We start from the raw sequence: 26,117 nt of genomic DNA, 5'->3' as shown, positions 1-26,117 counted from the left end.
TGATCAATGAGGGTCCGATTGGTTCTTATGGATAAATTTTGGTTCAGTAAATATATATAATTTTAAATAAAAATATATTTATTTATATGTATGCACGGTTCTAGTTTGACTTAGCGAATACAAATATATATCTATAGCATGGTCCGGTAAATATAGACTCTGTATTTGTTGATTTTATATTCGGTTAATCAAACAGAAACTCAGTTTAATGTATCTAAATAGATATATCTAACACATACTATTCTTTTTAATAAAATATAACTCTGTTTAAACTTTTTCTCCTAATATATATACAATCTATATAGATAAAAACCAATTACATCCTAAATAATTGCGCGCTGGGCCTGGGGGTGCACGACAACATGCGATCTGCCTGCGGGCAGCGCACCTTTTCCCTTTTCAGAGTTGCTTCTGGGCTGGCCCGAGCGACCGGAGCACCCTTCCCGACGTACTTGGACAGTTCCACGGACGCAGTGCAGCTAGACAGCTGGGCCTATATATATATGCATGCCGATTAATTGCATTCGTCGCGTCGAATTACATAGTACAGCAGAATTCTTCCAACCCTTTTTTTGAACGAAAACTAATTCATCTTGAACCAAGATCGAATTCTGTTCAAATTTCTTTCGTACGTTGCGGTCTCCATTTCCTACGATCTCGTCGCTACTACTATTCTTATTGGCAGACTTCAGCTTTCAGCTAAAACTTTTAGTTGTACGTTGAGTTTTAAGTTTGTAAATTAAATAGAGTGATTTAATTTTTTAGTTTTATATTAAAATAAAAAATATGATTCATCAAAATATTCTCAGTATATCTATAGCTCTAGCTCTATAAATTTTTAGAGTTAATATGTTTAGCAGAATTACAGCTCCGAGATCCATACAAAATTTATAATTTATATAATAAAATAAAGTAATTTAAATATATATTTTTATTTCAAAATAAGAACAAAATGTCTAAACCATAGACACTAATCCATCCTTGATTCCAGCTTCAAAAATCTTTAAAACTAAAAATAATCAATTCTAAAAATTCTTAAAACTAGCTAAGACGAACGGACCCTGCTGCTCAAGAATTCTTTTGTTGTAGCTGGAGCTACACGCCCACGTCTACAAGCTCGCCTGCTCCGTCCCACCTAGAGTACTTAGTATCCATGTCGTCCCTCCCCGCCGCTAGTACAGAGCCGCGTATAAATAGGGGCCCTCCTTAAATCGGGCAAACGCAAATCGCTCCTTCGCGTCAGATCCGTCCATACGTTCCATTCAGAGGCAGTTTCCATCATTCCGCAGCGTCGCCTCCGCCGCCCTCTGCCCTCCGGCTCCACGCCATTTCGGCCCCGCTTGACCGATCCCTCCCGGCGCCGTCCCATTGGAGTCCCTCGCCAGGTACCGTTCGACGTCGATCAACAGCTTGTCCCCCCCCCCCCCCGCTCCTTGTTCTCGTTTCGCGCGATCGGGTTTCTAGGATCTCACGCGTCGCAGTTTGATCTGCTGTGGCGTCGTCGTACGCGCGGGGCGATCGGATCCATGCGGCATCCGGTAGCGGTGCCAATACTGCATGCCGGCGTGTGGTTATGTGGGGCGCGGACTGCGGTGATCGATCGTTAGCTTTAGTTGCGGTTGGTTTGTGCGCCGCGTCGCCGGAGATGGGCGATCGGCCGGCGAATTTCGGTGCCATCAAGGGGGGTGAAATGCACAGAGGGAACAGCGGATGCGCGAATACGTTTGGCGCCACCGAGGTAGCCGTTGCTCTGTTTGGCGATTACTGCTGCCCGCCCAATCGGATTTGTGGCTCGCACAGGTAATTTGATGTGGCTGCTAAATGGCGATGGTGCGCAGCCATTGCCGTGAGGTGTATGGCTGCTGATGTAGATGATTGATCTTATGGCGCAGCCGGTGATTGCATTTTTTCCTTGATGAGAATATATAGGCGGTTGCTGTTTGAGGCAGATATATGGTTTGTGTTGCGTATGTGTCCGGGTACACGCAGAACATACATACTGTGATGTCGAGGCCGATCTTCTGTCACAATTGTTACATAGATCCACCAATTTTCACTGACTGCGCACTAATTGCCGCCTGGCATCTTGCAACACCATGGATTGTGATGACCTGAGCCAGAGAACTCGAAAGGTTCCATCATGGTCGGATTCCTTAGATTGAAGCTGCATCTCTTATAATTGAGTGCCTAATCCACATTGCATGTGGCATGCTTTGTAATCTCTGACACTGTTCAGTGCATGCCCTGAATTGCTCAATTTCTGGAACTTCAGACTATAATTTTTTCCATTGTTCTTGATGTTTTTTAGTTTCTTTATATTTACTTATATGAGTTCCACTTCCTAGTGTTCTGTCCCCTTGTCCAGTGGTGGGAGCCATCTGCCTCTTTGTAGCGTTCAAGTGATCTTTTGTAAGATTCCTGCTCAATGTCAAATGCGAAAGTGGTGCTTGATCCTGCATTTCAAGGAGCTGGCCATAAACCGTTTCCTTACTTAGATGTCTTGAAACAGGCTGTTAGCTGTTTTTTCTTTCCATGCAAGACTACTCTTTTTCTCTTTATGTTGTATGCCCCTTAACTTAAATACAGAGGGTCAGAAATATGGAGAATTGAAGATTTTAAGCCAGTTCCTTTGCCAAAATCAGATTATGGTAAATTCTACTGTGGAGATTCATATATAGTTCTACAGGTAATTTTTCATTTTTTTCTTCCTCATTCATAGGCATCTTTATATGTTTGAGGGAAAAATATTATTCATGCATCTTTAGATGGACAGATACACCTCTTTATATTTTTTTGAGGGAAACGCAAATAATATTTTTCATGCATCTGTCCATCTATTTAGACGACTTGTAACAAAGGAGGTGCTTATCATTTTGACATCCACTTTTGGATTGGGAAAGATTCTAGCCAGGTAGATTTTCTATAACACTTCAAATTTTCTATGCTAGAAATGACATTTCATGCCTACTTCTTGAATTGATATGTTATAATGCAGGATGAAGCTGGAACTGCAGCAATCAAGACAGTTGAACTTGACACCATGCTTGGGGGTCGTGCAGTACAGCACAGGGAACCACAAGGCTATGAATCTGATAAATTTCTATCATACTTTAAGCCGTGCATCATACCCTTGGAGGGAGGTTTTGCTTCTGGGTTTAAGACGCCAGAAGAGGAGAAGTTTGAAACACGGCTATATATTTGCAAAGGGAAGAGAGCTATCAGAGTTAAAGAGGTGCATTGTGTTTCACCTCCTTGCTTCATAATGAACTAATTAAGTCAATCCTATTATCCTAGTGATGTATCAACTAAATGACTTCTTTATTCAGGTTCCCTTTGCTCGTTCATCATTGAACCATGATGATGTCTTTATCTTGGATACTGAAAAGAAAATATGTCAGTTCAATGGTGCTAACTCCAATATTCAAGAAAGAGCCAAAGCTTTGGAAGTGATCCAACATTTAAAGGAGAAGTACCATGACGGAGTGTGTGATGTTGCAATTGTTGGTGAGATGAGCACCATATAAACTTCATACATGTCAAACTGGCAGCAAGTCCAACTTTACTTATACTTTTTTAATAATAGATGATGGAAAATTGCAAGCAGAATCAGATTCAGGTGAATTCTGGGTACTTTTTGGTGGTTTTGCACCAATAGGGAAAAAGGCTATAAGTGATGATGATGTTGTTCTTGAAACTACACCACCAAAGCTCTACAGGTATGTCTTTTTTTTTTTTGGGGGGGGGGGGGGTATACAATTAGTTAACTTTGATATTCGGATTTTAAGTATATATACACACACTAGTACACCAACTTTCTGAAAACACTTGCTCCAAAGAATTGCAGAGACTTTCTTAGGATGCTTTCAAGTTATTTTAACATGGTGAATTTACTTAAAAAGACAATCAAATATCTGTGTCAAACTTTGCCTAATGGACTGCTCACAGCCTCATATGAGTCCCCAGTGAATAGCTGGCAGCAAGAGATCACTAGATTGAGTGTGGGCAGGATGATTGGGATGGGGCTTATGTAAACTAACCTAATGTCCAGCATAATTATACAGTCTAGCTTATAAGCACTTCTGCAAACTGAAAGTTTGAGAATACAACAACAACAACCTTTGTCCCAAGCAAGTTGGGATGGGGCCTATGTTGTACCAACATAGCCGGTCCTAAGCCCGGGTTAAGGAGGAGTGTTGTGATAAGCTTGGCGAGCCAACGTAAAAAACCTAGCCACTCTTGTGAAGAAAGTTTGAGAATGTATTTTAAAAATTCTGAATACCATGTAAATTAAAGGAGGAGGGTTGTGATAGTCTTGGTGAGCAACGTAAAAGCCCAACCACTCTTATGGAGATAAAACCCAAAAGAAAATTGTTGTAAAAAAATGTATTTGTGTTTGTCTAAGATATATTACCTGGGCGGCAGTCACCACTTTAATTTTCTTATGAACACATTTTTTTAATGTCAGAATGAAAATTAGCAATATGTTATGTTCTTCAGAATCTACAGCTTACTTCTACAGATGTTCCTTTCCTCATTACAAGGATTTTTTCGGATAATTCAGTACAGATTAGTTAGTTGGTTTGCTAGTGCTTTATATAGGTCTGCTCTTGTTTTGGTTGAGTTCTAACGGACTAAATGGGCAACACACTTCTAGTTGGTCCATAAAGCCTAATACTCTTTCTTTAGGTCTGACTGCCCCCTTATACAATAGGGAAATACAAGACATGAATATATAACATATTTGCCTTACAAATTTTCAGTTATTCAACTATATTTTTATTTATCCAATTGTTTTTTTCCCATACCGTTAATTGTTATGTTTGCAGTATCAGTAATGGCCAAATGAAGTTAGAAGATACTGTTCTTACAAAATCAATTCTGGAAAACACCAAATGCTTCTTGCTTGACTGTGGGTCTGAGCTGTTTGTATGGGTTGGTCGGGTAACACAAGTAGAGGATAGGAAAACCGCCAGTGTGGCAGTTGAGGTAAACCTACAATCCAACTTTCTCGGTTTGTTACCTTGTTCAAAGATGTATCCTATGACCTATCTTAATGTCGCCTCTTGCAGAAATTCATTATTAAACAAAATAGGCCAAAGACAACAAGAATAACTCAAGTGATTCAAGGTTATGAGAATCAGATGTTCAAGTCTAAGTTTGAGTCATGGCCAGTAAGTAATGCGGTAGGGAATGCTGGTGTGGAGGAAGGGCGAGGGAAAGTTGCAGGTAGTATATTCATTGTTGGGATTTTAAAAATCGAACTTTTGTCATTCTCAATAACATCTAGTTTTATCTAGCATTATTGAAGCAGAAGGGTGTCGATGTCAAAGGAGCCTCAAAAAGCAGTGCTCCAGTAAATGATGAAGTTCCTCCTTTGCTCGAAAGCGGTGGAAAGCTTGAGGTTTTGCTGAACTTGCTTCATGCTTTATAAGTTGCATTTTACTATCAAGTACAATAGGGAATGCCAAAATGGAAGTGAAACCATAATAAAAATCTGTGCATATTTCAGGTTTGGTGTATTAGTGGAAGTGCTAAGACTGTTCTTCCAAAGGAGGAACTTGGAAAATTCTACAGCGGAGACTGTTATGTTGTCCTCTACACATATCATTCTGGTGACAAAAGAGAAGAGTTCTATCTAACTTACTGGGTTGGGAAAGATAGTGTACTGGTAATTGTCATTTCGATATATATATGCTTACGATGTAGTGCATCGAACTTTCTTGCTTTGCATCTTTCCCCTACTTTTAAATGCATAACTATTTTTCATGAATTTGTCTCGGGTCCAAATAGATAATATTTTTGTGCAAGTTTGTTTAATGGTGGCCCCTTACATATTTTAAATAGCATGTCACATATACTATATAAGGATTCATGGGGGACTCAATACCCATATAACTGTGCTGTGATGTATGAACTTACCCTTTGTTTATTTCACATAGGAAGATCAAGAGATGGCTTTTCAAACAGCTAATACAATATGGAATTCGATGAAAGGAAGACCTGTGCTGGTAATGTATTCATATTTTGATGATGGCGTACAATATTTCCTATAGAGGAGTTTCATTTCTTGGTTGTGGTATTGTAGGGCCGTATTTATCAAGGGAAAGAGCCACCACAATTTGTTGCTCTTTTCCAGCCAATGGTTATTCTGAAGGTATAGTCCTCACTGTGATTATATTATGTATTGACAAATGAGAGCTGTCCTGCAAGAAACTAATATTTTTTTTAGGGCTAAGAAACTAATAATGAATCAGTCTATAGAACTGAAGAATGATTTGTAATGTCACTTCAGAAATTAATAGATAAATATATTTGGCAAATCATGCAGGGTGGCATCAGCTCTGGATACAAGAAATTTGTAGAACAACAGGGTCTAATGGATGAAACATATTCTGCTGATGGCATCGCTCTCATTCGAATTTCTGGAACATCAGTTCATAACAACAAAACACTTCAAGTTGACGCGGTATTTTTTGACCTCTTGTTCTTATAAAGATTTTGAAACACGAATAAAATTTTCATTAAGTTTCGTTCACCAACTACAACTATCCTAAAAGCTTAAGGTATGGGGAAATTTGGGCAAATATATTTCAGTCACTTTTGACTGAAGTATGGAAGTATAATGGCCCGTCATGCTAACATTCTTATTATTCGTTGCAATGATTTTCATGGCCAGTAAGACTTACTTAAAGAGTACATACAAGCAGCTTTATTCTTATTTGTATAGCTAACACAAGCCTGAACTACAAAGAACTTAGAAGATTCCAAATTGTTGCTCCCTCCCTTGAACTTATTACTATTTTATTTTCTAGGTCTCAACATCCTTGAGTTCCACAGATTGTTTTGTTTTGCAATCTGGAAAGTCGATGTTTACATGGATTGGCAATTCAAGTTCTTTTGAACAACAACAATGGGCTGCAAAAGTTGCTGAGTTTTTTAAGGTATGGAACAATGAAACCAACCAACTTTGATATTCCTTCATTTAGTTAATGCATACTAGCCTCATTTCCAATTTACTTTGTCATTTAGGACATTGGTACAGTCTCCAACGCAGACCTTTGAATTTGACCATTCTTTCTAAGCATATGTTACAAAATATTAATAAATTATAGTGATAAATACTTATATTATTTTCATTTGACAAGTCTAAATGATTTAATGTATAACAATGATAAAAGTTGTTGGAGTTCAAATGCACGCATTCTTGGATGACATCAACTTTGGACTGGAGGTAGTACCTCTCATGTAAATAAGATTTTTTTTTCTTTACCACCTAGTAGATTTGTTGAAAATGAAGAATTTCAAGTTTCTTTGCAGTTTTGCATTGCTGCTTCTCGTGCAAGATCACTTTGTGTTATTGGAAACTTTTAGTAAAACCTAGTGGTGGACCTGTAGGGAATAAAACAAATCTGCATGTTGATTTTGTCGAAAGCTGCAAACAGAATGGTCTTTAAGATAAACGTTCACTATTCTCACAGATAAAAGTTGCATGCACCAATACCTGTGCTATTTCATCACAAGCTAATTTAAGGTTCGTTCAGGATTAACAAACTTTGAAATATGCTGATATTATGGAGGCATATATGACTTTGCAATAATGCATGTGTTGGAACTATTTCCGTGAACACTACCGAAGGGTTCCATCCAGGCAGAGAGAGGAGTGGATGTGGAAGGGATCTCCCCCCTCTTGACCTCTTGGGTCCTTTCCGTGAACAGTACCGAATGGTTCCATCCGAGCAGAGAGAGACGAGTGGATGTGGAAGGGATCTCCCCCTCTTGACCTCTTAGGTCCTTTATATAGGTGAGGGAGAAAGGTGAAACTTCCTCTCTAACATTTGGTAGGGTACAAATATTACATAAAGGCACTTGAACCTTTATATAGGCTGCTTTGTTACATAGGCTCCTTTGTAGGTTTGGACCTTTCTACCAACAGTAGCCCCTCAACTGTAAGCTCCGATGGGACAGCGGGGCGAACAGCTACAACTAGGAAAAGATCTAGACTAATAGTCGTCATGTACGTCTCGCTAAAAACTCCATTCCAAAAAACCCAGTGGGAAAGAAGGGCATGGAGAAAAGAGCACGTACATGACACATGTTTTTCTTTACATGACTGCTAGAGCTAGATACATTCTTATAACGCTTCGTCTTGCTCGGTGAAGGGGTCTTGGGCGAAGGCTGAGGACTTTGGCGGCTGGCGAAGGTGCTTCTTCCTCTGTAGTCGAAGTCGAAGGTACATCTTCGATGACGTGCTCGGCGAAGGATGCCGCCGAGGCTTCGGCGATCTTCGATGACGTGCTCGGCGAAGGCTGCCGCCAAGGCTTCGGCGGGCGCAGCTTCAACGTAGTCGACGTAGCCGAATTTGAAAGCTGCTACCGTGGCCCAGCGAAGGAGATGATGTCCTCGCATCTCCGCTCACATGCGCTGGCCAAACTCTTGGGACCCAGGACGGGATTTTAATCCGGGTGCCCCCTGTAGCCCTTCTTAACCGGTGTTCGTGAGTGGTGAAGGATGTCGCGCGGTTGACGTAGTCGGAGTCGGCATGTGCGAAGTCGTCATGGCTGAAACCCCTCTGGCCGACGGAGTCGTAGTCAATGGAGGCGAAGTCGACATGCCCAAAGCCCTTCTGGTGACGCGGTCGTGGTCGTGGTCGAAACATGTGAAGGCGTCACAGTCGAAGCCCCTCTGGTCGACGTCCAAGTCGACAAAGCGAAGGCTTCACAGCCGTAGTCGTCACCTGGTCGATGTAGTCGGAGTCGACAGAGGCGTAGTCGTGTAGGCCGTAGTCGTCGGCCGAAGCCCCCCTGGACGATGTAGTCAGAGTCGCCATGGGCAAAGTCATCATGGCTGAAGCCCCTCTGGTTGACGGAGTCGTAGTCGACAGAGGCGTAGTCGACAGAGGCGAAGTCGACGTGCCTGAAGCCCCTCTAGCGACGCGGTCGTGGTTGTGACCGACGCATGTGAAGGTGTCACATCCGAAGCCCCTCTAGTTGTCGTTGTCGGAGTCGACGGAGGCGTAATCGTCTTGGCCAAAGTTGTTGGCTGAAGCCCCCCTGATCGACGTAGTGAGAGTCGACGAAGGCGTAGTCGTCATGGCCGAAGTCGTCGGCCGAAGCCTACCTGGTCGACATGGTCAGAGTTGACAGAGGCATAGTCGTTGCGGCCGAAGTCGTCGGCCGAAGCCCCCTTGGTCGATGTGGTCGGAGTCGACGGAGGCGTAGTCGTCGTGGTCGAAGTCGTCGGCCGAAGCCCCCCTGGTCGATGTGGTCAGAGTCGACGGAGGCGTAGTCGTCGTGCTCAAAGTCATCGGCCAAAGTCCCCTTGGTTGATGTGGTTGGAGTCGATGGAGGCGTAGTCATCGTGGCCGAAGTCGTTGGCTAAAGCCCCCCTGGTCCACGTGGTCGGAGTAAAACGAGGCGTAGTCGTCGCAGCCGAAGTCATCGGCAGAAGCCCCCTAGTCGACGTGGTCGGAGTCAACAGAGGTGTAGTCTTTGTGGCCGAAGTCGTCAACTGAAGCCCCCTGGTCGACGTAGTCAAAGTCGACAGAGGCGTAGTCAGCGCGGCTTGTCGAGGCATAGTCAGCGCGGCTAAAGTCATCGGCTGAAGCCCCCCTAGTCGACGTAGAAGTCGACGTGGCCAAAGTGAATGTGGCTGAAGGCAACTCTAGTCGAAGTAGACGGGGGCAAATCTGTCGAGGACTTCATTTAGAGTCTCATCGACGCTATCGAAGCTGAAGGTGAGGGCGACTCTACCTGAGTTGATGCCAATGCCGAAGGTAACGACGAGTCGATGTCGAATGGGTCAACATAGCCGAAGTAGTAGCCACTGTCGACGAAAGTGGTCGGCAATGCCCTATGTACGAAGGGTCCTTCGGCTCCACCGAGCACAAAGGGTCGTGTCTTCAAGACTTACTGTCTGAGGTCCGAGTGGAGTGTTGCTTTTACTTGAAGCTGAGCGGCACCTCGGTTCTCTTCGACGGGCCCTTGTCCACCTTTTAAGTCGATTGGTGTGCTGCCTTTACCTAAGGAGCATTGACACTTCGACTTCTCCTACAGGACCATAGGTGCTTCACATTCTTTTTGGAGACGAAAAACACATTATAATCTATGTATGTTAGATGTGTGCACATAAAGAATAAATACTTAAATGCATTGATGTAATCCGAAGGTTTCTTTTGCTTTCGGTGTGGGGGAAGACACTCTTAGCCCCCGTCTTTTATTTTGAGTCGAGAGGTGCACTGCCTTTGTTCTAAGGTCAAGCAGTACTTCGGCTTTTAATTCCCGAAGGTCTCTTTTGCTTCGGTGCAGGGGCAAACACTCTTAGCCCCTATCTTTTATTTCAAGTTGAGAGATGTGTTGCCTTTGTTCTAAGGTTAAGCAGCACTTCGGCTTTTAGTTCCCGAAGGTCTCTTTTGCTTTCGGTGCGGGGGCAGGCACTCTTCGTCCCCGTCTTTTGTCTTAAGTCAAGAGGTGTGCTACCTTTATTCTAAGGTCAAACAGCACTTCGGTTTTTTGTTCCTGAAGGTCTCTTTTGCCTTCCGTGCGGGGGCAAGCACTCTTAGCCCCTGTCTTTTGTGCATATGATAAATAAATGCAGGAAAGAGTACAATCGAAGAGTAAATGCTTTAGCATAATGATAAATGTAGCAACAAAGGATAAAACCTTCAGTATATGAGGGATAAGCTCCTGTCCTATGAAAATTAAAAATTCCTGTATATGAGCAATAAGAGCTTTCTCATACGAAGGTTAAATCTTGTGTATGAGGAATAATTATTCCCTCGAGCGAAGGGTAAGAACTTGCATATGCGAAAAACAAATGCTTCGACATATAGAGGAAAGGTGAATACTGAACAGAATGGATAATCCCCCATGCGAAGGGTGAGATTCCTGCATTTGTAGAGGATGTGCTTCGATGCAAATAAATAATGCAAGCGTAAAGAAAATGAATACTTTGGCAATTGTGCGAAGGATAAACGCTTCGATACATATGCGAGCGTTTGAAAAAGTAAACATATGCAAAAATAAATATCTCGATGCACTTAGGCAACGGAAACCGTGCAAAGTGTACGCATTTTCGAGTGATGACACTATGCAGATATATGAAAAGTATGCGTTTCATCGCAAGTGCGTAATGAAGACAAACATGCATGCGAAGCGTATATATGCGCGAAGTATGCATTCATGCAATACACAAAAAATGAACACATCGGCACGTAAATGCGATGTATGAAGCGTATTTTTCGCCATATGAAAAATGGAACATATATGAAGGATGGATGCTTCATCACACTGAAGAATGAAAACTCTCAAGAGAAGGGTAAGAACCCTATGAAATCTGCAAACGATGAATAAAGTCCCTCGAGCGAAGGGTTAGGACATGTATTAGGAAGAGTAAATGCTTCGGTACTCATGCAAAATGAGCACATGTGATGTGAGTATGCGAAGAGTAAAACACTTTGGCATGTAAAAATGAGATATGTCATGTGCAAGGGTAAAAACTTGCATTGGATAAAGAAATAGCCCCTCAAGTGGAGCATAAAAAACCTGTATATACTTGCGAAGGGTAAGAATAAATACTTCGGCTCGTTTATACTATGCAAACGCACAGAAGGTGAATACTTCGGTATTCATGCAAATATTACGTGCTTCGATGCAGATGCAACGTGGGCTCGAAAAATAAACGCTTTGACATACAAGCCATGGGCAGATGTGACGCACGCATGAGGAGATAAATACTTCGGTAAGGAGCTCTCATTCGTTTATTCATTCATGCGAAGGGTAAAGAGCTTCACAATGAAGCTTGTCACGCTGAACGACAAAGTTGAGATCTAGTCGATGCTCAGACACGCGAAGCTGGACAATGCCCAGCTAAGAAAACCGGAGCTAGTTGTGCTTCGCTCGTCACTCACTGCCTGCAGGGTTTGCATGGCAATAACAGTGCAAATCGCCACGTTCAAGCGGTTGATGACGCTCCCTGGCACAAGGAACGATAGCTTAATGGGGCAACTTGTTAGCACAAGGTGCTTCGCTCGTAACTCAATGGGTCAGCACGTGAAATTAACATTCGAAAGCACTACTACTCCCAGCACAAGATACGATAGCACGTTGAGATGCTTTGAAGATAAAGCAAAAAATATAAATCGCGCCTAACAAGAGTCAAAGGAACTAGTGGTCTAGAGGATTGCCGCTCGCAACCCGAGATATCCGAGTTGGAACCCTGGCTGGTGGTTCCTTTTTGCGGATTTTGCACATAAGAGCTGGTGGGATGGCATATGGGCATACCTCCTGGGTCGAAGATGACCCATGGCCAGGCACGAAGGCCCTTCAGGTGAAGGCTGAGCTCACGAAGGTTCGGAGGGATAAGGCCCACTACGCGTGTGAAGGCTCAAGGGCCCATGGCACGAGGCGAAGACCCTTCCGTGTCCGTGAAGGCCTACCGCACAACGCGAAAGCGCGGCCGAGAGTGCGGAGTCCGGACGCGATACGCGAAGGCGTACGAAGGCCGGCAGGCGCATTCCCTGCATGCAAAGTGATGACAAAGGCCCATGGCGCGAGGCGAATATAGGGCCCCGCGCACGATGGCCCAGTGCGCAACGAGACGGCGCGGCCGAGCGCGCGATGTCCAGACGCACGAAGCGAAGGCCCAGCGCACGACACACACGGAGACCCGACGCACGAAGCGTTCATAAAACAAATATAGCATATTAGTATATATCTTTCTTTCTTTTGCGAATTCAAAAAAGGAAGATGCAAAAGATGCCACCTGGAGAGCTTCGGGCCTTGATCCGCGATGACCCACGAAGGTGCGCACTGTGCCTGGGCTGTAACTCGCTTTTGCCTGCCTAGTAGAGCAGGGAGCAAAGGCATGCTGCTAAAGCCTTACCTTTGGGATGTATATTCCTTCGCATGACAGGGCTGCCATGAAAGTCCGATGACGGTAGGTAGGCACCCAAATCTCTGAGGCAAAGGCCGGCCCATTTGTAGTTGTGGTTGCCAGGGGGCCCGGCGCGCGAAGAACTGCTAGCCAGTTTTACGTGGTAAGGTACGTCGAGTCGTCGACAAAGCCGAGGCCATCCTCAGACGAGGGTGGACCACCTTCGTCCTTAGAGGCAAGGGTTGATCATGTGTGCTGAAGCCGGAGTTGCCGAGGCTCACGTCTTCCCGCGCATGTGAAGGTCCAGGTGAGTTAGTCCCACTTGCATTGTGCGAAGGTCCTGGTGGTGCGAAGCCTTGCCGAGGCACACCCACGGTAGTGAAGGCTGGTGAAGGCCCGCACGGGTTGGCAAGGCCTATTTCCTTCGAAACTGGATCAACACGGACTCGCGGTGGCAAAGGCCTGCTGGTCCGAATGCAGCCTGGCGAAGGCACACGCGTGAAGAGCGGTGGCGAAGGCTCGCGTGCGAAGACGTAGCCCGACGAGTGCCTGCGTAGAGCCCATCGTAAAAATAGCACTTCCGTGTGAGTACCTGTGTATGTTAGTACAATAAATTCCTAGTGCATGCAAAACGAAAATGCTAACAGCGAGCGTGTTCTTCGTGGCCTGCGTTACCATTAACAAAGTAAAAAACAGCAGCGTGCGCCACCTTTGGACGATGACTTTTAATCTAGCTAAATATCTTTTGCTGCTACGGTTGCTAATTTGTAGATATAACTCTCTTTAGCATGGATAAAAATATACTTGGTAGCGAAGACAATAGCATAAAGTGATCAAGTTTATAAGTGGAGCATGGTGTGTGATTATTTCCCATGGAGTCCAAGGAAGCTCACATGGCTTCAAACTTTCTATGCCGCATCCCATCGGCGGGTGTCTCTTGTACAAAGAGTGCCTTTTGTACGAAGGGTACCACTTATACGAAGGGTTCTTATCACTTTTGTACGAAGGCCTGATGCAGTCCTTTTTCCCCGACTAGGTCCTGACGAAGGGTTCCTTTTCCCCGACGAAGGCTTGACGAAGGGTTGTTGTCCAACGAAAACCTGATGAAGGGTTGTTCCTCGATGAAGGCCTAACGTAGTCCTTTTTCCCCGGCTAGGGCTTGACGAAGGGTTCATTTTCCCTGACGAAGGCTTGATGAAGGATTGTTCCCGAACGAATGCTCGATGAAGGGTTCCTTTTCCTTGATAGGCTTGACAGAGGGTTGGTCTCCGACGAAGGCCTGACGAAGGGTTGTTTTTCAATGAAGACCTGACGAAGGGTTCTTCCCCTACGAAGGGTTGCTCGACGACGAAGCTAGTACGAAGGCCCCGTCTGTACGAACGCCTTGTACGTACGAAGGGAAGGCCTCCTCTGTACGAAGGCCGGCCTCCTAGTACAAAGGACTCCTTGCGAAACCTGTGTGCTCCGAAGGCCTTCTCACTCTTTTGGACTAGATCCTTACGGTCGGCGCCAACTGTTGGAACTATTTCTATGAACAGTACCGAAGGGTTCCATCCGAGCAGAGAGAGATGAGTGGATGTGGAAGGGATCTCCCCCCTCTTGACCTCTTAGGTCCTCTATATAGGTGAGGGAGAGAGGTGAAACTTCTCCTTACATCCTTGGTGGGGTACAAATATTACATAAATGTTCTTGAACCTTTATATGTGCTGCTTTGTTACATAGGCTCCTTTGTGGGTCTAGGTCTTTCCCCCAACAGCATGTAAAGCATTGGTAGTTACATAGTTGTTGACTTGATTCTAAAGCATCTTTTCTGGATGAAATTGGCCAATGGTATGGAAACCACTATGTTGAACGCACTATCTCCATGTCAAGTTACATATAGAATTTGAAATTGGCCTCCAGTTGATGCTGACGGGTTCAGCCTAGGCTCGTCAGTTAGGGATGTTTCGGTAATTTTTCGACTTGCTTGTGGCGCTTTATGTAAGTGTGCTTGGGGATAGTTTCTACCTTTAACGCAGTGACATGCAGTTCTTCTGGGTGTCCAAGAAAAAAAACTGACATGCAATTTCGCAGTATGCATTCCAACTTTCCAAGAATAATCCTAGACGAAGGTCAAGGTCTTATATGTGTACATGGGCTAAAACTAGTGAAACAGTAATATATGATACAAATATTAACATTTTCTTTGGCATGTTTTTCTTTTTGAGTCAGGAATAATATCTACATAATAAACACGATGCATATGTGTGAAAGCAATGGTATATTTGAATTATGATCGTTGCTCACAGTTCCTGTCATGGGTGGGTGGGCATCCATTGTTTGTTGTTATAGTTCCAAAAATAATACTGATTTCATCTTGTATATGTTAGAGCATACGCGGAAGGTTAATGTCACAGAACTATGTTCGTTGCTAAATCCTCCTTTCTCCGGAGTACTTTGCTCTGCTAAACTAAAAGTAGTTCATATTTTTTATCCTGGCCACTATTACTCACTAAGATTATTTGTACCCCAATCTTACAGCCTGGTGTTGCTGTCAAACATTGCAAGGAGGGAACCGAGAGCTCTGCTTTCTGGTCTGCTGTTGGTGGAAAGCAGAATTATACAAGCAGAAATGCTGCACAAGATGTTGTTATAAGAGATCCTCATTTGTATACCTTCACTTTTAGGAACGGTTAGTAGTAGTCAAACCCCTATGCCCACATTTTCTCTTATTGCTATGACATTCTGTTTCCTATGCTCTATAGTTACCCTAATTATCATTATTGTTTTGTTTCATGCACGATAACATCATCGCCATTTATCAGGGAAGCTGGAGGTTTGTTGGCGTATTTCTTTGATCTAAATTTGTCATGCTCCAGCAATTTTGGATTCTTAAAATTCTAAAAGCTTGCTTGTATGCAGGTTACTGAAGTTTTCAATTTTTCACAAGATGATCTGTTGACAGAAGACATGATGATACTTGATACATACTCTGAGGTCTTTATTTGGATGGGTCAGTGTGTGGAGACAAAAGAGAAACAGAAGGCATTTGAAATTGGCCAGGTATGATATGAAGAGTTAACCTTGCTTGTTTCAATTATATCACGAGCGTCCAACTCCTGGCAATAACGGCTTCCCCTCCCAGAAATACGTGGAACATGCAGTGACCTTTGAAGGTATTTCTCCTGATGTGCCTCTCTATAAAGTCATTGAAGGGAATGAACCTTGCTTCTTCAGGACATACTTCTCCTGGGATAACACACGATCTGTGGTATGCTCTTAGATATTTATTGCTGTATTTCATAAAATTTCTTTGTCCTTCTAATTCTGTTATATTTACCATTTATCTGTATAGGCTAGTTGATATTTTGAAGGTTTACCTTTTTACTTAAGGGGAGCATTGACTTTGTATAAGCAGAAAACTTCCCATGTAATAGTTTCAGTTCCTCTGGGCTCAGCTTAATTTGGCTTCCTTATAAAGTAGATATATCTGTCACTTTGTTGCGAGATTCTTCAATGTTTTTCCGTTCGTTTCACTCTCCCAGTTTGTGTGCTAGACTGAAAATTGTGTAGTGCATAAATTGCTCACTAGAATAGTTATTATGTTTTGGATAGTTCTTTGAGGCGTGCTGCTACTGTCTTGAACATGTATTTCTAATGAGTTGAGGCATGCTAAAACTAGAAACATGTATTGCTAATGAGTTCAAGAAAACCGGGATATAATTTCCATTGCCTTTCAAATTTTCTGTTGAATAATTTATATTAAATTGTACTGCACAATAGAAGTCATTTCTGTGGCATGGGGAGGCTGGGCAGGATTATGTTGACATTTCAAAATCCAAAATAACATAAAGAGAACAGATATATCTTTGTCCATGTGAAAGAAATTGTCTGCTGTTGCAAAGATAGGATATTTGGTGTAAGGAAATTACTAGGATTCCTTGAATATTTGATCATGTCATCAGTTTGCAGGCCATTCCTCTTTGATAAACTGAAAATGTGAAAATATTTTTTTGGTATTACATCTGTGGCGTCCTAAAATAAACTATAAAAATATTTCGTAGCATAAGGGGGATGATAAACTTAACCTTAAAACTCAACCTTTATAAGGAGAAACGAAAAAGACAAATATCACTACAGAGTAAAATGGCTCGTTTTAGTTGTGTGTCTTGGAGGTTATCCAGGCAACTGAAAAATTCGGGGGAGTAAAATGATTTTTCTTTTCATATATACATGCTATCTTGTTAGGTTGTGACGTAATAAGTTTCATCCTTGAAACAGATTCATGGGAATTCTTTTGAGAAGAAACTTTCATTTCTTTTTGGAATGCGTTCAGAGGTAAGTTCGCTTTTGTTCTTCAATTTAAAAAGTTACACGAATTTTATTGTTTTCTCTTGCTTCATGCCAAAAGCAGATAATTACAATGTAAATTTGTGGATTCAAACCTACAACTTTTTAACTTCTTTCAGGGTGGACATAAGAGCTCAGGTTATGGTGGGCCAACTCAAAGGGCATCAGCATTGGCAGCTCTTTCAACTGCACTGAATCCATCTTCCCAAGGGAAACAGGTATTGCTGATACTTTCCTTCCCAATTATAAACAACATAAATATTTTCATATACTAACCACCCAATCGTGGGTCTTCTTAGTCGAATGTGAGGCCCGCAGGCTCAGGTGATGGACCTACTCAGCGTGCGTCAGCAATGGCTGCGTTGTCCTCTGCACTTAATCCATCATCAAAACCCAGCAGTCCACAGCCACAATCTCATTCAGGTCAAGGTTCTCAAAGAGCCGCTGCTGTCGCTGCACTTTCCAATGTTTTGACTGCTGAGGGATCTCGAAGCCCCTGCAACAGTAGGCCGTCCCCAACAGCAGGTAGTACTGGTCGGCCTAAATTTGATCTTTTCGCCTTTTTATTACAACATTAACACTAGAAACATGTCCCAAAATCCCATTTGATTTCCTTCCTGCAGCACCAGTAACGAAGGTAAGTAATATTGGATAATTTTAGCTCTCCGCATCATTTATTCTTTTTCGGGAAATATTTCATAAGGCGTTCCCTGTTTGTTCCCTCTGCAAGAGTAAGAAAAATTTGGGATGCGTTGCAATGTGTTATCTGTGTTTCCTTGTGTTTTATTTATAAATTATGGACAAGTAAAAATGTAGTATTAGCTGAGTAACTGCAAGAAAGTAGGTGAAAATAATCCTAGAATAATTCTGCGGTTAAGTTTTTTTTTTTTTTTTTTGCTTAGCTTGATGCTAAAGCTTGACACCTTCACTTGATGCAGATGCTGAGAAGACTGAATTAGCTCTGTCGGGTGCTTCTCCTCAATCTGGAGCAGGGGAGTCCTCAGAAATTTTTACAGACAAAGATACCCCAGGAGATGGCCGAACAGAGCCTGATGTCTCACAGGAACAAACTGCTAATGAAAATGGAGGGGAAACAACCTTTAGCTATGACCGCTTGATATCGAAGTCCACCGACCCTGTTAGTGGAATAGACTACAAACGGCGAGAGGTTTGTTATTTCCACTGCTCCCTGAAAACAAAGTTGCTTCTGTTTGTTACTTCATATCCTTGTGAAAGGGCTAAATATTTCTCGTAATTGTAAAGGGAGATTATGGGACATTTTACTTCAGATTTTCGATATATTGGATTGTGTTTCTTAGTCCCATCAGGCATGCTAGTTAAAGTTTCTTTGCTTGTGTTTTTTTAAAAGGTAACTGGCAGGAGATCTGCAAATTTTATATTAATAGAGGAGGAGAAAATTCATAATAACAGACTAAACAGGATAATTAGGACAACAGAAGAAAAGATGCAAGGCTCTTGGCTCCCACAATGCACCATGCCCTAGCCTCCTTGATTTTCACCACTAAGAGGATCGTCGAATTCTCATGGTGTTGGAAAACTCTCTCATTCCGTACGTTCCATAGCCCTCATATTATCAGAATGATGAGGAATTGAAGAGCCCTATGCGGCACCCCCTGCATAGAGCCGATAGCTCTCCACCAGTGGTTAACAGTATCGAAAGCATCCCAGGCCAAAGTGCCGATGGAAGTCCCGGTGCACAAACTGAAGATGGCCTCCCAAACCCGCTTGGAGAATCTGCAGTGAGCGAAAATGTGGATCGCCGACTCATCCGTGGCTTTGCATAAAGGACAAATCCTCTGATTTGGCCATCCCCTCTTAATGAGCATGTCCGCTGTCCAAATCCGATTCTGGAATGCAAGCCACGAGAAGAACTTGCACTTCGCTGGCGCCGAGACCTTCCAGATCAGCTGCTCCATATTAGAGGACGTCAATCCTAAGAATTGCGCTTGGTAGGCGGAGGCCACTGTGTACTCTCCATGGGATGTGATGTTCCAGATGATAGCATCAGGGACATTCTCATTTAATTGGACATGCTGGAGGCGTGACCATAGGAGGATAAATTTGACGAAATGTTGGGCGGAAGTAATGGCGTTAAAGTTGATGTGCCGCACCCAAGTGTTGTTGTGCAAAGCCTCCTTGACCTTTTGGAAATCGCGAAGATGTTCGGCGCTAACCTCCTCGGCGAATCCCCTTGTAGCCACGGCGAGTGCCAGAAAGTGGTTGTTTCCCCGTTTTCGATGATGATCGTGGTAGCCGCCTCAAAGAGTGCTATGTCTGTGTTAGTGCAAGGCGTAGGCATTCCAACCCAGGGTTTATTTTCCGCCGTCCACTCATACAATAACCAACGAAGCCGGAGAGATCTTGCCAATTTCCTCAAGTTCAGGATGCCCAGCCCACCCAGCTTTTTAGGTCTGCAAACCCATCTCCAATTTAGTTTACATTGCCACCCACAATCCTATCCGTGCTAGTCCATAGGAAACTACGTCTCTTGGAGTCTATTTAGTCAAGGATGCTTGTTGGGGCCTTCAACGCAGTCAAGTAGTAGATTGGTTGTGAGGTGAGCAATGATGTTACTAAAGCCTTGTGCCCAGACGGATTCAGATGCTGACCTTGCCAATTTGCGAGCCGACCACTTGCTTTATCAAGGACTAGTTGGAAATCTACTTTCTTGGTGCGCGTGAGGGTGATCGGTAGTCCCAGGTAATTAATCGGGAAGGAAGCGCGAGCTACCGGAAGGTGGCCAAAGATGGGGTCTAGATCAATATCTCGGCATCTGATGGGAGCCACCATGCTCTTCTGGAGGTTGGTGCTAAGACCAGTTACTCTGCCGAAATGGCTCAAAAGATCGGCGATGGCACACGAGCCGTGGGTGCTAGGAAGATGACTGTATCATCAGCATACAACGATAGACGCATTTTGGCATGATTGCCCTTCAACTTCGTAAGAAACCTGTCCTCAGTAGCTTGATCAAGTAGGCCTTTTAGCGGATCAATGGCCAGAACAACGAGGAGCGGGGAGAGAGGGTCTCCTTGACGTGGACCTCTCCCATGATGTACGCTTGCGCTTGGTGCCCCATTGAGCAGAACTCTTGAGGAGGTTGAGAAAAGCGTGGCTAACCAGTTCTGCCAACTGTGTGGGAAGCCCAACCGCTGAAGGAGTTCAAGAATGTAATCCTAGCAAATAGAGTCAAAAGCCTTGGCAATATCAAGCTTGAGGAGGAGTGCTGGTGTTCGAGATTTGTGGAATCTGCATGCCAAGTTCCGAACGTGCATGTAATTGTTGTGGATGGCTCTCTTTTTGATGAAAGCACTTTGGCTATTGGAAACAAGGGAGTTCATATGGGGTTGCAACCGCAGGGCAAGGATTTTGGTGATGAGCTTCGCCACGTCGTGAATGAGACTAATGGGTCTGTAGTCACAAACTCTTTCAGCTCCTTTTTTGGGGACAAGGACGATATTAGCGGAGTTGAGCATATGCAGGCTATTGTTGCGTTGGCCGTGGAAAGCATGGAGCACTGCCATAAAATCTTGCTTTATGATGTCCCAGCGCAATGAGAAGAAAGCCATCGTGTATCCATTGGGCCCCAGGGCCTTGCCCTTGGGCATCTGTTTGAGAGCTGTGAGAACCTCCTGCTAAGTGAAGGGAGCAGCGAGGTGTGCCAGGTTCGTCGAGGGGATATTAAGAAAATCCCAGTCAAAATCTAAATCTCTCCAGTGAGGGGCCCCTAGAACCACCGTCAAGTGATCTTGAACAAGATCCATTTTCTTCTCATGAGAGGTCACCCAGCCGTTCTGCTTTTGCAGCTTGGTAATAACATTCTTTTGCCTCCTTGCATTGATTTTTAGATGAAAGTATTTTGTATTCGCATCTGCCACTCTAAGGTTTGTTATGCACAAAGTTTACCGTTTCCGTGTGCATTCCAGGATGGCGAGGCCAAGGACCGTATTCTTCAAGTTCGCTCTAAGGTACCTTTCATCCGCAGTCAGCGCTCTACTTTCTTAAGCAATATCAAGCTGGAGGATAATTTCTTGGGCCATGTGGAATTGCATCTTGGTAGTAGACACCAAGGTTTTGATCCACTCATGCAGTTTCTTAGCTGTTGAGATGAGCCTATGATTCAATCTGTGAGCCGGTTCTGTGTGGGGATTTGGTTCGCTCCATGCCGCTTGGACCACATCCTTGAAACCCGGCATACGAAGCCAGAAGTTCTCGAACTTGAACTGTTTTGGTCGCGGCAGGCTGCATTGATTAGAAAGTAAAAGAGGGCAGAGGTCAGAGAGCGATGAAGCAAGCGCATGTAGAATGTGGGAGTCAAAAGCAAGGTCCCATTCCTCGTTGCAGAAGACTCTATCTAGTCTCACCAGAGTTGGATTCATCCTCTCATTGCTCCAAGTGAACTTTCTATTTTGGAGGTGGATCTCCTTCAAGCTACAGTGATTTATAGTGTCGTGAAATTGATTCATACAACGTCGATCAAGGTTTGTGTTGTTTTTATCTCGTGCTCTGTAAATGAGGTTGAAGTCTCCTAGGATGAGCCACTTTTCATCTAGGAGCCGATTTGTTGCGGTCACGTGATGGGTCGTACACTGTGGTTAAGAAGAAGGAAGTTTCAGTTTCTTTTACGGTTGCCTTAGCCGAAATGGAGTGATCTTTGCGGATGATGTCTGAGATGTCCATGCAGGTATCATTCCATAGGAGCAAAATTCCCCCACGCGTCCCGGAAGCTTGCAGGAACGCAAAGTTTTTTGGGCGGAACCATCCCACGTAGAAAGCAAGCTCATGGTCTATGGTACCCAACTTTGTTTCCTAGAGGCAGGTTATTTGACAAAGCGTTGAGGCTAGGCACTCGTGCACAGCATCTCTTCTCGCCTTGCTGTTGAGGCCCCTTACATTCGAGCAAATGATGTTTAATTGCGCATGGAAAGGTGGTTACTCTAACAACTGCACCCCTGGGGCGAGGTGCATGAATTCGTAGCACACGTACACAGACAGAGCCGAAAGGAGGCATCACATTGCATAACACTGCAGACCTAATATTGCATAACATTGGAGGCATAGCATCACAGGTAGGTTTGCAATAGACCGAACGCCGGACGTCCAAGCTACTGAAGGCCCCATGCAGTGGGCAGCAAAGACTCAAGATATAGAAGAGACCGACATGAAGACAACTAGAACTAGTAGCCATGGAGGAAAACAACAAGAAGCGCGGATTTGAAACACTTGGTGAACTAAACCCAGCATCATGCCACATTGACAGCATCTGGGAACATCTCAGCAGCTATGCCCGCTGCCTCTTAGCCGCCGAGGGCAATCAGGGCCCAGTCCACCTCCTTGACGCCCTCTTTGTCAAGGTGGAAGAGGGCCATCAGAGCAGCAATTGCATCATGTGGAAGAGGGCATTTGAACATGTCGAAATTGTCTTGAATCACCTGCTCGATCAGTGTGAGATCATCCTTGAGGTAGCCTAGCTCCCTGCAAAGATTGTGGCGTGCTCGCTCTTGAATCGGCAGGCATTTGAGCCTATTGCAAGCCTGCCGCTTAATGCAACGAAGCTTGGTGGGGTCGATCGGAGTGTGTTGCGCAGTCTTGTTGGACCTGATGATGGGAGGGGTCGGGGCATGAAGCAAGCTGGGCATAGGTGTCAAAAACAGCCGCACCAGGCTATGTGTGGCCGTGTCCAGCAGGGAGGGAGGTGTAGTAGGCGGTGACCGTGGTCCCGGACTGCCATCTAGGGCGATTGACTCCCTTGGTAGCACGATCAGGGCCTATGTGTCCGCCGCAACAGGCTGCGCTGGCATAGCAGACAACATGACAGAAGCGTCCAGAGGCTGTGTGCCTGTCGCAACAGACAGTGTGGCCAGATCAGCTAACTCATTGGTAGGCCTGGCGTCCGGAGAGTACGCCCCAAGATTAGGTTTCACTTCGCATAGGGGCTGGCTTGGCGACGTGCTCAGCTGCAAAGCTCCTATGACAGCAGGCAGGGCCGACGAAGAACCAAGGGCGAGGTTTGGCATTGTGGTGTCACCCAGCGTGCCCTGCAGCGACGAGATCTCAGGAGGAGCTCGTAGGGGGGACCCGGTTGGTGCAGTGCGAGCTCGCCGCCAGCTACATGCATCGGAGTGCCTCCTCGACCTGTTGCACAGAAGTAGGAGTCGTAGGGTTCTTCATTCGCCACACGTTAGGAGGCAACGTTGTACCTTGGTTGGCAGACCATGTCTCATTCCGCTTGCTGGAACACAGCAGAGCCTCAGCAATGGATAGCCTGTCCGCCAGGATGTAGGCTTTGGCGATGTATTCATCTTCATCCTTCATCCAGTGATGTTGGGTTTCCTGCAGAGCATGAAGACGAGCATGCACCGGTAGAAACGATTTAGACACAGAAGAGAGAGGTTGCTCGTTCAACAGCTACTGGAGGTCAGATCAAAGGGCCGCAGCGTGGGAGGTGAACAACTGTTGCAGTTCTAGCATGTTCGAGTTCCGAAGAAGGTCCAGTGAAGGCAACTTAAAGCTGAAATTGGCCGGAAGCGCAAATGTGGGTTTGATCACAACCCCATGCTGGTGACGAACGTTGTGGTGACCACCGTTGTGCTCCCACCTCCGTGGGGAGCGAGTGTGCTCCCTGATCGGCCTGCCGTGGGCACCAACGCCCCTGTTGCCGTGTGGGCACCCAGACCGGTCGTCGTCGCCGTGACGTTCGTCGTCCGAATCATCGCGGTGGCGTTGGTGACAGTGATGGCGCTCGTGGTCGTCCCCAAGGCTGCGGCCTACACGTGCGCGGTCGCCGCGTTCTCCGCGGTCGCGCCTACCCTCCTGAGCCTCCCGTGCAGTACGGGCTGCGTGGGCGTCGTCAAGCCTATCATTAGGAGGTGGTGCAGGGTGTTCGTACACCCTATCCGGCCCAGGCTCTCCATCACGCTTGCCTCTAAACCAGGTGAAGGGGTGCGGAGTGGGTGGGTGTTGCAGGATCTCATTGCCATGGGAGTTGAAGCTGATGGAGAAATTGATTAAGTCTTCAAGCTTGTCTAGGTGAACAAGCACCTGGAATTTGGTGTCGTATTGCCACCTCTCCGGCGGGACATCAGTGGCCTGGGCGGAGGAGGAAGGTTTGCCCATCGCCCTGTGCGTAAAAGCCAGCCACAAAACCTTGGGGATAGCACTGGGATTGGCCGTCCACGCCACAGGTTGATGATGCTTGTGTCAGTGGGTTGCAGCATGTCGGTCTCGATGAACTGTAGCAAACAGGTGCGGCCGATGAACAGGTGCAACGTAAATAGATACACTTATTCGCAACAAAAAAGTAAATAAGTTAACTTAAATATTTGATATAAACTTTCCTTTAAGGTCCCATTTCCCAATGGTAACCGGTTGGTTACTAATCTCTTAAGACTTCCAATTTTGAAAATACCGATCAGGATTGTAGATATTTTACTGCAAATGCTGCTACTTGTGAAGAACACAAGTTACAGAAGTTTACTGGGAGAGAATAGAACTTGAAAAGGACAACAAAGGAATGGTACCAAGACTTGATCAGAATCACAGAGAAATCCTACTTTTTAGAATCCCAAAAATAGAATCCTTTTTTGCACTCAGTTCATGCAGATTTGTCTATACTTTCCAAGATTGACGTTTTCAGTCATTTTTAGGGCTTCTTAGTTCATTGTCACATCTTAAAACGTGTCATCTAATTCCCTAAGTACTACAGCCAGCAGCTCTGTGGAACAGAAGCTGGAATTGTTATTGTTAGTCTCATTGAACTATAATGATTAAGCTGAGGCTTTTAGAACTGCACCTAAATCGATGGTGCTTTTGTGCCCATTATAACTTATGGCAACCTCTTTTCTGCCTTTACTTACCCTCATGTTTAAATGGGTTTCAAAGACAAACTTTATTTTGTTTCTGCAGACATATTTATCAGACAGCGAATTCCAGATCGTATTCGGCATGACTAAAGAGGAATTCTACGAGCAGCCAAGGTGGAAGCAAGAGTTGCAGAAAAGAAAATCCGATCTTTTCTGAAGCACAGCTCCGAATAAAGCCTTTTTGTGCTACAGAGGTTGCACACTCCTACTTTTCTCTTCACACGATTGCTGTTGGTGCCACCGCACAGGAGTGTCCACGCTGTCCAGCGTTCTCATCATGTTCCACAGATTATCACCAGCATCTTTCTCTGCTGTTTTTGTGAGTTGCCAGTTCACGTGTATTTTTTTTCCTCAATTTGGTACAAATAGCATTACTAGTAAGATTTTGTAAGGTAATGATGTATTGACACTAAAGCTCAAACTTCAGCTTCTATTGCTCTGGTGTTAAATCCCACCAAAGAAACGCCACTACTCTCTCATCCCCCACCGTTTTCCCCCGTTTCCAGCGTCTTCGCGGCCTTCCAAAGCGTCTGCCACCGCCCTTTCGGCAGATCCAGGCGGAGGCTCCGTCTGCCGAACAGATCCGGTCCCAGGAGCGGTGGTGCACGAGAACAGCAACCTGAGGCGCATCAGATCAGAGATCTCCATGGCACCATTCACTTCCCATGCAGCCCTCCTTTGCAAGATCCGAGATGGGTCTCTTCGAAGTGGAAGTCTGGATGCAGCTCGCCCTCTTTGCTGCTGCATTCCAGCGCAGCGCCGGTGGGGGCTGGAGGGGACACGGTGGTGGTTGACATCCCTCCGCCGCCTGCCGAGCTTGGCCCCGTTGAGGGGCATGGCGCTCCGAGCTGCACTTGGACCTGCTTTGAGGAGAAGCTCTCCCCGGATGCGGTGTGTACAAGTAAGAAGGTAGTCGGCACAGAACAAGCAGCGCCTGCGTCCAAGTAGCGTCGGTCCCCCCTCCCTCCATGGCCAGCCAAGCATAGCTCCCCATCGGCGCAGTACAGGAGACAATCCAAGAATGGCATCAGGACACTG

General features: G+C 45.0%; 1 protein-coding gene across 1 annotated transcript; it reads left to right on the top strand.

Annotated features, from left to right (window-relative positions):
- Positions 1-1,233: 1,233 nt before the first annotated feature.
- Positions 1,234-25,841, top strand: LOC133916074 (villin-2-like). The gene is made up of 24 exons (XM_062359572.1): positions 1,234-1,385; positions 2,346-2,481; positions 2,587-2,686; positions 2,843-2,911; positions 2,996-3,232; positions 3,327-3,504; positions 3,584-3,716; positions 4,827-4,986; positions 5,070-5,226; positions 5,298-5,401; positions 5,510-5,668; positions 5,940-6,008; positions 6,086-6,154; positions 6,329-6,466; positions 6,813-6,941; positions 15,391-15,541; positions 15,675-15,685; positions 15,772-15,912; positions 15,995-16,120; positions 17,131-17,187; positions 17,319-17,417; positions 17,499-17,724; positions 18,138-18,367; positions 25,123-25,841. Exons 2-24 carry the CDS (start codon positions 2,426-2,428, stop codon positions 25,234-25,236), a joined length of 2,913 nt encoding a protein of 970 aa, XP_062215556.1. The 5' UTR covers positions 1,234-1,385; positions 2,346-2,425; the 3' UTR covers positions 25,237-25,841.
- The last annotated feature ends 276 nt before the right edge of the window (positions 25,842-26,117 follow it).

This window comes from Phragmites australis, chromosome 4 (assembly GCF_958298935.1).
Source record: "Phragmites australis chromosome 4, lpPhrAust1.1, whole genome shotgun sequence".
NCBI lineage: Eukaryota > Viridiplantae > Streptophyta > Magnoliopsida > Poales > Poaceae > Phragmites > Phragmites australis.
This window is presented reverse-complemented; position numbering and strand designations above follow the sequence as displayed.